At 35.0% G+C, this 16247-nt stretch overlaps 2 protein-coding genes across 2 annotated transcripts; one reads left to right on the forward strand and one right to left on the reverse strand.

The window, feature by feature from the left end:
• Positions 1–730: 730 nt before the first annotated feature.
• Positions 731–11363, reverse strand: LOC117101218 (geranylgeranyl transferase type-1 subunit beta-like). Its single transcript, XM_033241131.1, has 9 exons — positions 11186–11363; positions 9101–9231; positions 8190–8257; positions 7946–8097; positions 7632–7764; positions 6817–6862; positions 6158–6342; positions 5249–5357; positions 731–4218 (listed from the first exon to the last, which is right to left on the reverse strand). Exons 1-9 carry the CDS (start codon positions 11284–11286, stop codon positions 4067–4069), a joined length of 1077 nt encoding a protein of 358 aa, XP_033097022.1. The 5' UTR covers positions 11287–11363; the 3' UTR covers positions 731–4066.
• A 215-nt stretch (positions 11364–11578) lies between these two features.
• On the forward strand, positions 11579–16224 carry LOC117101219 (UPF0235 protein C15orf40 homolog). Its single transcript, XM_033241132.1, has 4 exons — positions 11579–11738; positions 12065–12188; positions 14439–14566; positions 14945–16224. Exons 1-4 carry the CDS (start codon positions 11640–11642, stop codon positions 15041–15043), a joined length of 450 nt encoding a protein of 149 aa, XP_033097023.1. The 5' UTR covers positions 11579–11639; the 3' UTR covers positions 15044–16224.
• Positions 16225–16247: the final 23 nt, after the last annotated feature.

A 16247-nucleotide genomic window follows, 5' to 3' on the forward strand; every position in this document is an offset into this window, starting at 1 on the left:
CGAGGGCCAGTAAGGGCCCCGGGGCAACACCTCACAGGCCCCCCCCCCCCTTCCCTTGGGACCCCACTCGGCCGCTCCCCAACCACTGCAGATTCCCGGCCACAAAGAAAGTCTCTATGCAGGAAATGGCATCCCTCCACCCCACTGGATATGTGATGGCCACAGACAGAGATTTCATGACGGTGAAGCACCTATGGATTGGGGGGGGGGTGGGGATCTGGTTTGGGATGGGAGAGCATTAGGTGGACTATTCCCCTGGGGGATTATTCATCTAGTAATAAAAATACAGAAAGATTGAGAAAGACGCCCATAAAACCATAATGTAGAGTTTGTTCTGACAACAAAAGTTTTCATCCTGGCTTTGGCTCGGGCCCTATGGAGATTTTGTCTTACCCCGAAAATTTTTCATCTTGGTCCGGGCACCCCCAGTAGACCCGGGCCCCAGGGCAGCGACCCCCGACCCCCTCTCGACGCCACTGATATCGGGAGACTTCCCCTTGGACCACTTCCGTTTTGAGAACGCCCGACCACGTCCACTCGCTCCTCGCCGGTCAGGGACATCGGATTCCCCCCATTTCCAATGTATGTGCTCTCACTTATCTATTCTGAAACTGCTGTAATAGGTGGGGGATGACGCTAAAAGATCATATTTTTCCATTTTGTGTAATAGAGAAACAATTTCTCATTCTCATTAAACATACAAAATAACCAATGATATAGACACAGAAAGTATATCATTACTGTGTATTTTATTCAGGTATCGCATAACCGGTAGACACATATTGCGATTGAAGGTCGATCGTTTTATACAATAATTTATAAATAAACTTCCTTGAACCCTGTACCCTTGTAAAGTCGGAGGCCATAACATTCACTTTCATCACATCAAAGCAGTGTGTGGAAATACCTGAATGCACATTCCTTAACTGTACATCCATGGTAAACACAATACCAGAGTTTAAAAGAAGATTGAGTTAGATTGTAAAGCACTCACTTTAAGATTTAAAGGTAAAGAACTATTTCCAAATTTGAGGATTTAAACAAAGTTAAAACATGAAAATGAAATATGAATATCAGTATAAAAAGCACACTTGTTGGTGAGCCAGGAAACTCAGCTTTGGTCAATACTTTTACTGTACTTGCTTTAAAATATACAAAAATATGCAACATGTTATACTAGAAACTTTTTCAAAATAAAATAAAAAAAATCACAATTATAAACAGACTCAACTTAATATATTTTTAATGTCACAATAACAATAAAAAAAAATTTAAAAACCACAAATAATTAAAAACTGAATTTTTCAACAGTCATAAAATATGATTCCTCTTATCCGGTAGGCGTACAGTAGGCCTATACTTAAAACTTTTGTCTTAATTCCAGTAAAAACTTAAAAGTAATTACACCAATGCATATTGTATATTTTCAAAACAAACCTTCTCAATATTTAGCTTGAACTACGACTTCGTGTTGTGTTTCGAAACAGTGTACTGTATTACTGCATTTTGAATCATGTATGGCGCCCTCTATATACAGTTCTACTATAAAAACCTTTCAACTATTACTGCAGTGTAACTACAGTACTGTACTGTTACTATTAAACTACTTCTATAAATTTATATAATTATAAGGTGCATAATGTACTTTTTAGTATTATTTGTAAATTTTCAATTTCAAAGACAATAGGCCTAATGCAACAAATATGTCCTATTAAAAGGATATGGCATGAGACTGACTTCCCTCATTTCAGTGGGAGTGATTGGTCCAGTGGTTCTCAATAGGTCGGGGGTTTCATTTTGAACACGCCTTGACTTTTGTTTGTGTTTTGGGTTAAGGCAGTTTACATTTGTCTCTCATTTAAATGGGTACTACTTACTGTAGTAGAATGTTGTGAATGAATTAGTCTAAATTAGATTGTAGCACGGATACGTACACTCCATAGGTAGCAGAGAAAAATCACTCTCGACAATGTTTACTGAAGCATGAAAAGTGAGATTTTGGGAATTTGAATCCCTCAGACATCCCATATATTTTTGACTGCTCATTGTAGAATAATTATTTTGCATGCATTCAAGGTCAATGGATTACATTAACTTTGGGAGTCCTGAGTTAACAAGGATTGAACTGATTTTTTTTTTCTTTATGTCTTATGTAATACAGTACTTCAATTATTTCTTCTAATTCTATGCTCTACTATTGTACCAAATTGTATATTTTGACATAATATTTTGATATAAATTTTTGCTGATTGATTACACTACATGAAAAATTGTGCTAAATTATTTATATCTCAATGTCATAGTACTATTCAATATTAACAACCAGAAAACTAGATATTAAATATATATTTATGCTTAAACATCTCATGTAATCCTCTACAAATTATATTCTCTAATGCTTTAAATTGGAAGGTTGTCAATTTTATAGGTGATCATTAATTAGCAAGTAATTGCTTTTTTTCTACAATACATCAATTTTATTACAGTATATAAAATTAATTAGCCATAACTGGTTGCTTTCATTCTTCATTATATTGGATACATTTAATTATAAGGAAGTTTCAATGCTGTAATGAGTAACATATTTTAAAAATCAATTATTGCATTAATCAAATATTTATAAACAAAACACAACAATCAATGTTTATGTTTAGTTTGGATATGTTAAAAATATAATTGATAAAACAAAAAAAAAATGATAGTGTCCCAAGTCTAACAACCATGCTATGTGTAAAGTATCAGGAAAATTGCATGACATTTGAACAAACTATTTATAAGTACAATTTAAAGTTGTATCATCTTTGTCTTGTAATTTGGAGAACACATGCACGTATCCAATTAAAACACTGAATACTTCGTTTAAAAAGGTATTAACTTTCAACAATATGACACAGATCAAAATATATAAATATTTACTGATTTACATAGCTTTCAATCAATCAAATCAGGCAATTAAATGCCCTCTATGCAGTGGCATATCTAGGTGGTGTGCAGGGGATAGGCTCCCCCCACCCCAAAAAAAAAAATAAAATAAATTAAAAAAAAATACTCGCTCTTCCAGTTTAAAATCCCATTGAAAATGTTTGAAGCAAATAAATCATGCTCACATGGTTAAAAATCACCTCAAATCACCTTCTTTTGCAAGCTAGCACCTGTTCAAACTAATCATCAAGCCACCCCAATTCAATTTCGTGTCCTGACATCAGCCTCTCCCCATTTTTAAGTCTCCTAGATATGCCACTGTCTATATGTAAAACATTACTTCAATTAAAAGCTAATAACTTAATTAAACATACAAAGCAACCAATTCAAATGTTGAATATATTAAAGATTTTAGGTCATTACAGACAGATGAACATATTTAGCTGTCAATCTGAGATAATGTGCCTATATACGGTCATGATGTGATGTCATCATGACCATATTTATGCATGTTACATGGTTTTGTCCAATAAAATTTGGTAGTCAGGGCAGGGCAGGGCTTAAACTATATATTTAAGTCTGAATAGCAATTTTAGTTAGTTTATATAATGCGCCAGATCGTGATAATTCTTATTTATTAGGAGGACAATTTATCTTTATAACTATAACTTATTATTAAAATATTAAGTAATGGGACAGCCTCATCAATATGAATGCACACAATAACCCCTTCAAGAAAAACCAGGGGAGAGTAAAACCATCTTGGCATCAATCACTAATAGTTGGTAGAATGACTGAATGCTGATCAGAGGATTGTGGGTTCAAATCCATAAGAAATCAATATATTTTTTCAAAAAAATTATTGAACATTATCAGGTGGAATTATCAAATATTGGATGGATAGCAAATGGAATAAATTTTGATTTTGAAAGGAACACATGTTGGAGTCACTGGATGTGGGTCTCTAGGGTTAAAACCCCAAGTATGTTGGCCTAATGGGCTGCAAGGGTGAAACCACAGGGGTTAGACTTTAAAAAGTGGGCCACACTTCGGAATACAATTACTTTGGTTAGGAACTTTCATAACCAAAGCAGAGGAATGGTTTACCAAGTTTCTTCCTACAGATCTACCATTGACCTGTGTTTCAAACTTCATTTTCCCTTAGCCAAGTTGACTGCAGACTATGTAGATGATCAACTGCTCGCTGTGATATGTTGAGGGCAGCATGAACAGGCCGAATCCCGGGCTCTGACATTAACGACAAACCGCATACGCCAAAGTAGGCATGTAATGCATCTGTAACGTAACATTCAGAAACAGGTGTGAATTAATTTATATTTGGTCCCGGGAAGTAACTTCACCAGGAAGATAAAAAGGTATTTCGCACAACATCCATACATGCATTTGAGATCGGTAAATTAATACTAACTTAGTAAATAAATCTTAATTAATGTTAATTAAATGTACAAATTAACGTTTACCATTATTATAACTGTGCACACCATTGATTATTATTATTATTATTATTATTATTATTAATCTTTATTGGTTCTCATTGAAATTGGAAATTGGAAATTCAGGCTGAGCCCCTGGAGACTCGCGGCAGCTGCAGTACATCGGATACAAACATTTTCCTTAACCAGCCTAACTCTCAATATGAGGGTTATTTGAGGAACCAAGCGATCAGGCTTTAATTAAGCCCAACACTGTCTGGGTTTGAACTGGGGTCTTCAGCACAAGAAGTAGGAACAATTACCTCTCTGCCAACTGTTCAGTACCACTTTATGAAAAATGCTACTAGTTACAGTAAGTGATGTGATATGTAAAATGTACATGGTTATTTAGAAACAAAGAAACAATCCCTCTTAATAGGAAGGACTACCCTCACGAGAGGGTACATTGTACTTAGACAGTTATACTTTGACATTCATGTTTACATGATATAAAGCTGGGCACTCATATGATCGAATGACGACGAGCCCAACTCCACTATCTGTGATCAATGGATGACGCGACACGGTCTGCTGTTTGTCGGCGGCAGTCTGAACGGATTGTCATTAAAAACAATCAATTGAGCGCGTCAGGGTTTTGAGTTCTATATAGGATTCTGTTGGTCGAAGACCGTCAAGGGCAATGAGTGCCAGGCTAAGTTTCATTTTTCTTACGTGCATTATTAAAGTAGTCTAGATCTTAATTATGTATACTTTTAAACTAGAATTTTGTAAATTGTAGACACGCCACCATATGGATACTGCTGTTTTAAAAGCGTATGCTAAATTTGATTTTGATATTCACAGGAATACTGACACACCAACGGAAGACTTACCTGGATGGTAATCTGGCCATTTGGAGAAACCGCCCATTGTTTCATCTTGTGTGGACAATATGTAAGTCCTATTGCAGTTAAAATCAACTAAATGGAACATGTCTAGAAGCTGAAAATTAACAATAAAAATCAAACATCACCAATACAAGCATGAGTTTGTCTGAAAGCTTTTGAATAATTATATGTGGAAAAGACAAGCCAAACCAGTCACTCATCGCAAATCGTGTTTCAATGTCAAATTTAAAAAAATCTATTTTATTGTACTACACTAGTCTTTATGTATGTATACATCATGCTATGCTGTTACTTCCCCAATTTTCAATGTTAAAACAACACTTTTTAAGAATTTGATGATAGTTTCTGCATGAGAAATGCCTGAAATCATAAAGTTTGAAGGATGATTTCTCATATATGTCTTTAAACAGCTGTATGTTTAAACGCTTATAACTTCATAAGGAATTGTCGGATTTGAATTATTTTTTACCATTTTATAGCACTTATAATACTCTTTAACTCTGTATTAATACCTCAAAATCAATTTTTGTGACGAGTGACTGGTTTGGCTTGTCTTTGCCACATATTATGTTGTTATGTTCATTTATATCTTTTTTTTACAACTACACAGGAGTATGGAAAAACATTTCTCTAATTAAGATATATAATGATATAATATGTGCTATGTGTGTTGTCAAAAGAGGCTACAATGACAGGCCTTTTGGCTTTAATGTAGTCTGTTGGCCATCATCCTGTTAATATTGTGGTTTTCTTGTTTTTGGTTTTATTGCAATATATTGTAAATTGTTTTTGATTGGCTAATAAATGTTACTTGAACCATGAACCATATTTGGAACCTGATGATTCAATTTTTGGCACCTGATGACTAACTTTGCAATGACACCTCACATTTACCTTAAGTGTTGCTCCAACCCAAAATGAATAGCATGTATCCACAGGTTTATTGGGTCTGCCTTGGAAGCCAGATTGTTGACGTTGGATGCACCATCTTTTCAGTTTCTCCAGTTGTTTTTGAGATAATGTGCTCTCCAGTTTACCCATTAGTACTAGTGAAGCTATTGCACAAAATGTTGTTCCACCTACAAGTAATTGTAAATAGGGCCTATTATATACATACTGTACATATTAGGCTAAAAATAACATTAAGTGACAATAATACTTTATTTTAATTTTTTAAACTAACTGTATTAACAGAAAATGTTTAAATGATAATAATAAACTATATTAATAATTATAACAATAATTGTATAATACGTATATAATTGTATACATTTGGGGATTTACTATTCTAATTTTATAATAATTCAATTATTAGAAAGCAAAAGTTATAATCACTAAAGATCCACTGATTTCTTCAGTGTTAGGCTCTACATTATGGTCAATCAATCAATCAATCAATTAACCAACCAACCAACCAATCTAAAATATCAAGATTTATGAGACAGATATTTTTTTATATGCCATAGAAGGGTGTGATGATGTCATATCACAGCTATGTGCATTCACAGGTATGTTCATAGTGTGGACAAAACTACAAATAACAATGACCTTACCATGACCCTCATCCCCTGGACCTTGACCTATTGATGATTCATATGTCTGTCACAAAAACAAGAAAAAAAAAAACATAAATGAAATTTTAAAAAATAAAATCATATTATTTTAAAAAGTTAATTTGTGGGTGAATTTGCACATATATGTAATGTGGAAGAGCCATACATGAGGTATATATCAAATACATTTTGTGAGTTAAAATCAGTGGCGTAGAAAAGTATTTTTCTTTGGGGGGGATGATTGAAAATTCTTGGAATTAAAATTACTGATGTCGTACACACCCTTCAGTGTGAAAATGTGGCTTGCTTTGCAAGCACATCTAACATCTAAGGGAAAAAAAACTTAGATTGGTACCAGATAAAATAATTTTGTTGTCAACATTATTACATTATGCTAATTTTCATCTTTGTAAGCGCATAAGACATTGCAAATTATTTCTGTGACAGTCTTTTGAAGTGTGTAAAGCTCCATTTTATTCCATACATAGTCAAAATATTGTGGGGGGGGGGCAGCGTCGTATGATGGCTTCAACTGCAAGCGTTGGACAAGCAACGCTGTCTGCTGATTGTTGGCGGCAGTCTCAACTTATAGCCATTAAAATAGATCAATCATGGCATTGCGTTCTCTATAGAATCGCATTGTCTGACGACAGTCATGCGTAATGGGTGCCTGCTTTACTTTCCAATAGAAAAAGAGATTTTTTGTTACTTCAACTGATCAAGGAACTGCAGCCCATCCCTTCATTCTTAACCCTTTTACTTTACAAACCAGAATTTAACCCTGGTAACAAATACAATAATATTTGTTGACATACAAAACTTTTCTTGATATATTCCGTGGCAGTGTTTTGGTCCATTCCCCTCCAGTCATTCAAGATATAACAGATGCAGCTAGCACAGTATATAAACCTCATATCACTCTCACTGCCTTTAAGAGTTGCAGTGTAGCTACAGAAAAAAGTTAAATGACACATTAAGATATAATAGAAAAGATAAAATAATATATATTTTATTGTCATACGCACAAGGTAATCATTGAAAGTATGTGAACATAGTGATACAAATCTAAAAAATAATTGATAAACAATAAAATGATTTGATTAGCTATTACATTTTAAACACCACTTACCATCCATTGCTTTTCTGTAATGCTTGCAGACCTGTAATTATTGCATTTTTATTGACCCTTGATAAGTCGTCACCAAGAACAAGTAAGGAGCTAAGAGCAGTGTAGGTCATTGCAATGTGGCTGAAGTCATACCCCAACCCTGATTTTGGCTCCTGTAGAAAAGATTTTGAAATCCACTATATTGTATGAACAACAAAATAAAAATGCATTTTAAGAGTGAAAACAACCTGTCTACTGTACATACCTGTGATGAGTCGTAAGGAATTCCAAGAGTGGATGATCCACGAAAGCCACAGCGTTTTTGCGACTCCTCTGTGCACAAAAAACAAACAACAAAAAAAAAACAAATGTTAAAATAAACAATGTATTAGCTTATTGGTCATAAGCCATATTGATGGATATACGATTTTCAACAAACATGCATTTTTTAAAATATGGTATGCCTAGAAAAGACTAACCTAAAAAATATTCCAGGCAAAGAAAATTGTGAAAGGGAGAGTAAACTGATATAGTGTTTTAAAAAGGTTAAATATTATAGGAAGTTGGAACCAAACAAGTGGCGGTTTATTAAAAAGAAAAGAGCTTCTAAAAATGAATAAGTTGCAATTTGGTGAGTTGAGCTATAGCCATAATATCGGCGCTGGTTCAAACGGCACGCTCGCCTATGGTTCTGGTGGTAGAACAAGTCTTCTCGGATAAGGACTATAAACCGTAGGCCCAGTGTATACAATGGCTCGTGTGCACTATAAAGAACCCAGTACACCCTTCAAGACGAGTAGGGGGATACCCCGGTGTACTGGAAGACTGTCCCTGTGGTGGACGACGAGAGTTGCTGGTACCGGGTAGCACAGACACAAAGGGACCCTTAGGGGCGAAGAAAGTCATTGATCGAGTTCCTAGTCCACATATCAAGCGCCCTGAGCATCGTACATTAGATGGATATGTACGCTATAAAACTACACTATTATTATTAATTAGAAAAAGTAAGGAAATTGGTGTAGAAAAGAAACCAAACTACTTGTAAATACTTGCAGAATGTAATCAGTGATTACTTTAAGAAATGATAATGCAGGTGGAATTTTGAATCGCAAAAGATTCTTCTTTATAAGTGCAGTTTTAAAGGTTCACTGTTAAATATCAAGTGTTGGTAGTTACCCAAGTCATTTGGATCAGGTAGAACTTGCATTGAATAAATCCAATCTATGCATTCTTCCTTTTCTGGAATGTTTTCTTCAAGAGCACTTAGTAAATCTAGCCCAGAAATGGCAAAAAATGCAATAGTCATCCTGCAATACAGAAAAGAAATTTCAATTGGCAAATACTGATTCCAAAATTATAGTAATTACTACTAGGCATTTAGAACCTTGGTTATTAGTAGTTACCAACATGAATTTAGCTATTAAAATTTTCATCTGAACTAGCCATATACAGGTGTAAAAATGCATTTCAGTTGCAACTAAGGCAAATTTTCATAGCACCTTGTGCTAATTGCTATGTTCTGACACGGCAGATAACGGTTAGCAGGATCTGGATCCCGCTAACCGTTAGCTGCCGTGCGTCCATGCGAGAAAATCCCGATCCAGATACCAACAATATGATGATTGAATCACTGGCCAATAAGAAACTGGAAATTGTAAACGCATATGTGTGACTGGTTGATGATAGAAACGCCCTCACCTTGCTAACCGATAGCACTTGTCAACCGTTAGCTCACGCAGGTGTAGCCCAGCAACGAAACTAGCTAAATGCTCATGTGATAGAAAACACATTGCCTCCTGGATTATTGACAATGTGCAAATTTATTTATCTATTTATGAGTTTAGGCAAGGACTAATAATAATACATTTCAGTAGTATTTTTCTACCCAACAAAATACCATGGCAGAGATATTATTAATAAGCAATTAGTAGAGCTCCGCATAGTACACTATAGGAAAATTATTGTATGAAGGTTAGATTTAATGCTTGAAAAAATTTCTGAATGCATTAAATCTAACCTAAGTATAATAATTTTCCGTTTAGTGTACGATGCATGCTCTACTAATTGCTTTATAAGTCAATCGCAGTCTTTTAATTTTAGTTTTTTATAACCAACTGACATTGTAGCATCCATTGGTTGCTATAGTGATATGATCAGTATATGTGTGCATATTTAAAATTAGTTGTGCGTATGCTAATTTTTGCTCCTGCAGTACGCGTCTAACTCATCTAACATCAGTATAGTACGGATACGATGAATAACTATTGTGTTAGAAAGAACTTGTTTGTAATGCTATATTGATAGACTTTCATCAAAGAAAACATTTCAGCATTCGAGAGGGAATACAGTCACTGACGTCCATTTTAGTCGGAGCATGCAGACAGGTAAAATCGTGCGATGATTTCATAACTAGGCCAAGCTACGGCCTATGCCTAGTAATAGTAGGAGTTGGCCCGGGCAGCCTGCCTGGTTGTAGGCCTACATCTACATTTGTTCCTTGAGTCTTTAAAATAGGTCTAGAATATTTCTATTAAACGTTCAGTTTTTTGTCTTTATGAGAGTCCATTGATTCAATTAATTCCTTAATTGTTCATACTTATATTGAATTTGAAGTAACTTTCTTCGGGTTCTAATTAAGCTTGTTTTATGAAAGTAATTTTCAATTACAATTTAATTTTTATCGCAGTGCGCGATGTATTCGCGGCGGTGACGAAAAATGAAGAATTTTTTTTTGCAAACAAACCTTAAGAAAATCAAGCCGAGCATCCAAATAATACAAAAATTATTGGACGCTGGGGAATAGGCAAATAACATTGGGAGTTACAGTGATGACGTCACGATTGACTTATAATAGGCTAGGCTATTGTATGATTTTGCGAAAATAGAAAACATCTTTTTTTCCGCCTGCCTCTGACGATGTTAAAAAAATAAGTTCTCTGAACTATGTTTTAAAACAGTCTCGCCTAAATATCAACATGAATCTAGTGGCTTAGGCGTATGCTAGGCTCGGAGTAGCACTAAACTACGCCACCGTGCTGCGGTGAGGGCTACCCCTCTCTAGCTGCTCACACAGAAGCAAACAATAGCCTAGCTAGTAGTAGGATGCAATTTATTAAGTATTGCCTAAAATTTGCTGTTAGTGTCTCATACCTGCTCGTGTCTAAAGAGGAGTCTGCTCACACAGAAGCAAACAATAGCCTAGCTAGTAGTAGGATGCAATTTATTAAGTATTGCCTAAAATTTGCTGTTAGTGTCTCATACCTGCTCGTGTCTAAAGAGGAGTAGCCCGATGGAAGGACTTGAGTGCATCTTTTAAAAAATTTTATATGTTTTTTAGTGAGAAATTCCGTTGCTAAAGACATTTCTAATATTATTAATAAAACTAGACTTCCGAAATTGATAGGTTTATCCTAGTTCAAGGCCTAACCGGAAATTACAGACGACAGTGTCATTAACAGATAACTATAAATATTCCAGAAGAAAATAGACGTAACTGCAATATTAAAAACATATAACAGTTCAAATAAAAAAAATTGAAATCAATTTTTTTTTTTCATGAATTCTAAACGAAATTCTATTTTTAGCACCTTTTAAACATTTTTATAGTGGAGAATTTAGTAGTTTGTTTAGGGCCGACTGCTAATAATCGATGGATGTAAATCAGATGTAAATCAAGTACCGTACCGGTAAATGATCGGCTAACATTTGAAGAAGGATGGTGAAACTTCCTACCCTAATTGTGTTTGCAAGTTCACATAACCAATTTTGCTGTCGGCCTTTATTAAGAACAACTGCCGCGATGCCAAAGAAAAAGGTGGTATCAAATATTCAAAATCAAATAAACTAAATTTCTTTTTAGTTAGTATTATTATACTAGGCCTAGGCCTGGGTGTAGGCCAATCATATAGCCTAGCCTAGCCAGGCCAATAGTAGCCTAGCTAGGCCTAATAGTACTACTACTACTAGGCCTAGCCTAGTAGAGTAGTAAGTAGGTAGATAGTATTAACATGGAGGTATAAATACCTCCATGGTATTAATATGGGTGTGTGACAGCAGCTTAGACCTCCCTGACCTGATACTCTTTTCTAGTTTAGACATGATAGTACCAGTATTTTTATAATATGAAACCTATTTTTGCAGGTTGCTACTTTTACTAATGGCAATGCCAATGCTGCTGAATCAAACCCTATAATTTTGAACAAAAATGGATCAATAGTTATCAATGTACATGCTAAACCAGGAGCAAGGCAGAATGCGATTACAGGTACTGTATTAACCTTATTTATTCTTGTCTTGAAATTGCAAGCAAATACGGTTATGATATAAATAAATGCCAATAAATACGAGCGGATGAAACTTTGAGTTTGAGGGAATGCAAAGTGCGAACTATAAACAAGGGCAAATTTATCGAAAACCAATGATGAGATTGGACTCTGTAACTCAGGTTTTCAAAGAGTTTTGGTACTCTTAAAGATTATTCCAATCCATGTTTTGAATTACAGTCTTGGCAAATCCGACCAAGCACTTATATCAATTAAATTGTGCACATTTCATTCTGAATTCACGCTTTTCAGTGTGTTCAACCTAGGGGTTTTTTTTTTCAAAAAAGCAAATTATATTTATAATAACTACTGTAATTGAATTTCCACTGTATTGTAATTGTAAACTGTCTAAATGTATTATTTGTAAATGGGTAATTTTGTCACCATATAAATTACTTAACTTATTAATTAATTAACTTATATTACATATATCTAGGTGTCAAGGTCCTAAATTATTGGTATAACAGCTGTAATGACATTATTGCACAACTGTATATGTGGCACAGAAAAGCCAAACCAGTCACTCGTCACAAATCGTGTTTCAGAGAAAATGGCCAAAACATGCTGGAATGTCAATTTTTTTTAAATCTATTTTATTGCACTAAACTAACTTTTATGTATCTACACACCATCCTATGCTGTTATTTTCCCCATTTTCAATGTTAAAACAACACTTTTTAAGGATTTAAAGCTAGTTTCATGAGAAATGCCTGAAATCATAAACTTTGAAGGCTGATTTCTCATATATTATTCTTTAAACAGCTGTGGGGTTAAAGGCTTGTAACTTCATAAGGAAATGTCGGAATTTGAATGATTTTTTTACATTTTATAGCTATTATTTTACTCTTTACCACTGTATTAATAACTCAAAATCGATTTTTGCGACGAGTGACTGGTTTGGCTTGTCTTTGCCACATATGCAGATGGGTAGCATGCAGTGACTTGAATTACCAGATTAATTTTTTTTTGGGGGTGTGCCAAAATATGTGGAAGATTAAAAAATCTATCAGTAGGAAAAGTCTATTACGGTAAATAACAAGCTACCAAAAGAAAACAGCAGTTATAGCAAATTTGAATTCAAATCCAGGGTGAAAACTATATAATTATATGTTAGGTAAAAATAGGAAATTTGCACAAATTAATGTTCACAAAACTTTAACTGGATCCTTTTTCACTAGAAATGGCACCCACTTGACGTGGCATGCGCTCAAAATAGCATTCGTGACTAGACACCCCTCAAAATTTAAATGAAACAGCCTACCTTGGCGCAAAGCGCAAGCCATCCCGCAGCCATGCATCGTGCTCATTCAAGAAAACCAACATCTCAGAGGGGAGTTTATCCAGTAAGTATCCACTCAAAGACTACCAACCATTGAATTTGGTAGTCTACTTCGGGAATACTACCTGGATAAACCGACTAATTGCACCTACAAGAAAGATGAAACAAGCTTACATGTACCTTAATGTCATGGATGTAAAAAAACCGTCCCCACTGGAGAATGGCCGACGAAATCTTTCAAATAGAAATGCTGTGTGTCCTCTACCGAGCTGTTTGAAGATTGTCTGCGATTGGGACCTTCCGAAACAACACCCAAGAGGTAACCGAGCCCCGCACTGCCTGCAAATGTGCAGGGGAAGGAGTGTGTGAGGAATCGTAAGCCATTTCTGTGGCCTTCGACCACCCAATTTGCCAGTGAGGCCTTAGATACAGGGCAAAAAAGGACCACGAAGAAAGAAAGAGATGAGAAGAATCATTCCGTAACTTCATAGTTCGATGGAGAGATAACTTCAAGTGCCAACAGGATACCAGAGTTTGTCTTCCGCAACCATGATATGGTGGGAATGAACACAGCTGGTGATGAAAATTCTGTGTTCTGGCAAGAAAGGAAGTGTGAAAAATCAACCCAACTCCACCCTGCTTAAATCTTATGTGCCCAGGTTCAACCGACAAAGCATGAAACTCCCCACACGTTTACAAGAAGCGAGTACCAACAAGAAGAATGTATGTGAAAAAAAAAATATTTTCAAATTCAATTGAGAGATGGTTTGGGGCTGTTCATGCTATATTTCATTCACGTCTTTCATAGTTCATGAAAAATTAAAACTACATTTTGCTTCTTCGTGGTGCAAACAATGATAAGTCTGTAAGGACAGGACAATCATTTTAATGTTTAATTTTCTTTCTGTTTTAGACATCTCTCCAGATGGTGTTGGAATTCAGGTTGCTGCACCACCAAAAGAAGGAGAGGCAAACACAGAACTGGTTAGCTTTATAGCAAAGGTACTTGGGCTCAGAAAAGGCAGTGTATTGCTTGAAAGAGTAAGTATTTAATTTGATGTTTCTTTTTTCACCTGAAGAAGTGCGTAGAATGGAACTTTGTGTCTCAGTAAATGGAGATTTAGAGAGTTCTGCTCTAGTATTTAAGAAGTAATTGGATCCCTAAACTTTTTTTTTTTTCGTAGTGTCTTGACTTTTTAATAGAGTAACAAGATCTAAAAACATACGCATATTTCAGGATCTGTTCTGTTTTTTATTGACACTCTAGAAATGTACTAACAATTTTAAATCAACAGATTGGTTAAGTAGTATAGGACCAATATTCTAATACACTACTTTTTGAAATAATTATTACACTATAGGTTAACGCAGCTCACATTCTCTGATGTTAGAAAAAAATTTTATTTTCTAATCCAAAAGGGGTCAAAGTCCAGGCTGAAGGTCATCAGACTTGAATCTGATTCATTAACAGTAGCAAGAGTGATGGAATTACTCACAGCAGAATCAAACAATGGATGATTACATTTTAAGCAATGTTTTGTCCAATGAAGATGTAATGATGATAAAGAAGAGCTAGATGTCAATTGTCATTTCTGGACTGATGAGTGACTGAAGACTGCATTAACTGTACTAGCTAAACACCTTTGAAAATGAGGCAATCAGTTTTTTATTTTGAGTTGTTGGAGGAAAATGCAGTGCTGTTATGGTTGGTACACTTATATAATGCTTAAAACCAACAAGGCCTCTAAGCCCTTCACATTATCACTCCTGGTCATTGGATCAGGCACATATAGGCACATACTCAACTCCCTGGGGAGAATTCCATAATGTTTGTTGCAGATCAGTGCATTTTGAGCCTAATAGGTACCCACTTGTACTCCTGGGTGGAGAACGACAACCATAGGGAAAGTGTGCCTATGACAAAAGTGAAATGCACAGCGAGGGATTGAACCTCCTACCTTAAGGTTGAGAAGCAGAACGCAGCTGCTGCGCCAAACAATTGCAAAGTATCAGTTTGTTATTTATTTAACTCTGTGTTAGCATTTTCTAAAACACTTTCAGTTTAGTTTTAGGAAAGTCTACAGATTACAAATTTGGCTTTCCATTCATCAACCTTTCTATAATAATCATATTGTTCAAGCAATTTGGGATGATTCAATACCATATAAATACTTAGGTTTGCCTTAGCAAGACATTACACAATTAAGTTTATTCAGTCCCATAACCCTGACATAAAGTTACAAATAACTGTTACGACTTGCAAATTGTTTGTTAAAATTGTTTTCACTGATGAATATTGTATCATTAGTTTCAAGGGAGGTTGAAGCAAGTTCTTTATTGAATAAAATATTGCCATGGTTGTTGGGTCTTACCATATAAATATAACAGAATTATATATAACACAGGTCAGTGAAACAATATTTTCAGTACGATAGAATTTTGTTACAAGAGCATATATGAGATTTTTATATGTATTTCTGATGTCTTGATGTTTTATGTCCTGGGCATTTTCCCTTTGTTTGGACATTGAGTCTGTGGAACCTGTCCTTTTGCTTCCTTTTTTCATCTGTTTGTCATTTAAAAGAAATTGAATAAAGAAGAAAAAAAAAATTAACAATAAATCTGATTTTGAGCCTGATGAATGTAGATGGTAACTGTACTAATCTGCAACACAATAAAATTAAATTAAATTAGAACAACTTTATTAAACTACTGTATTGAG

The sequence above is a fragment of the Anneissia japonica genome, unplaced genomic scaffold, assembly GCF_011630105.1.
Source record: "Anneissia japonica isolate Jap-2015-1 unplaced genomic scaffold, ASM1163010v1 scaffold1946_len758022_cov188, whole genome shotgun sequence".
Taxonomy (NCBI): domain Eukaryota; kingdom Metazoa; phylum Echinodermata; class Crinoidea; order Comatulida; family Comatulidae; genus Anneissia; species Anneissia japonica.

Coding starts and splice junctions, on each gene's coding strand:
- LOC117101218 (XM_033241131.1), bottom strand. CDS start 11,286: ATGTCTTTAGCAACGGAATTTCTCACTAAAAAACATATAAAATTTTTT. Junction 7,765..7,945: donor TTACAGAAAAGCAATGGATG/GTAAGTGGTGTT, acceptor TTTTTTCTGTAG/CTACACTGCAACTCTTAAAG. Junction 4,219..5,248: donor ATGGCCAGATTACCATCCAG/GTAAGTCTTCCG, acceptor GTTACGTTACAG/ATGCATTACATGCCTACTTT.
- LOC117101219 (XM_033241132.1), top strand. CDS start 11,640: ATGGTGAAACTTCCTACCCTAATTGTGTTTGCAAGTTCACATAACCAA. Junction 11,739..12,064: donor CCGCGATGCCAAAGAAAAAG/GTGGTATCAAAT, acceptor CTATTTTTGCAG/GTTGCTACTTTTACTAATGG. Junction 14,567..14,944: donor GCAGTGTATTGCTTGAAAGA/GTAAGTATTTAA, acceptor CTAATCCAAAAG/GGGTCAAAGTCCAGGCTGAA.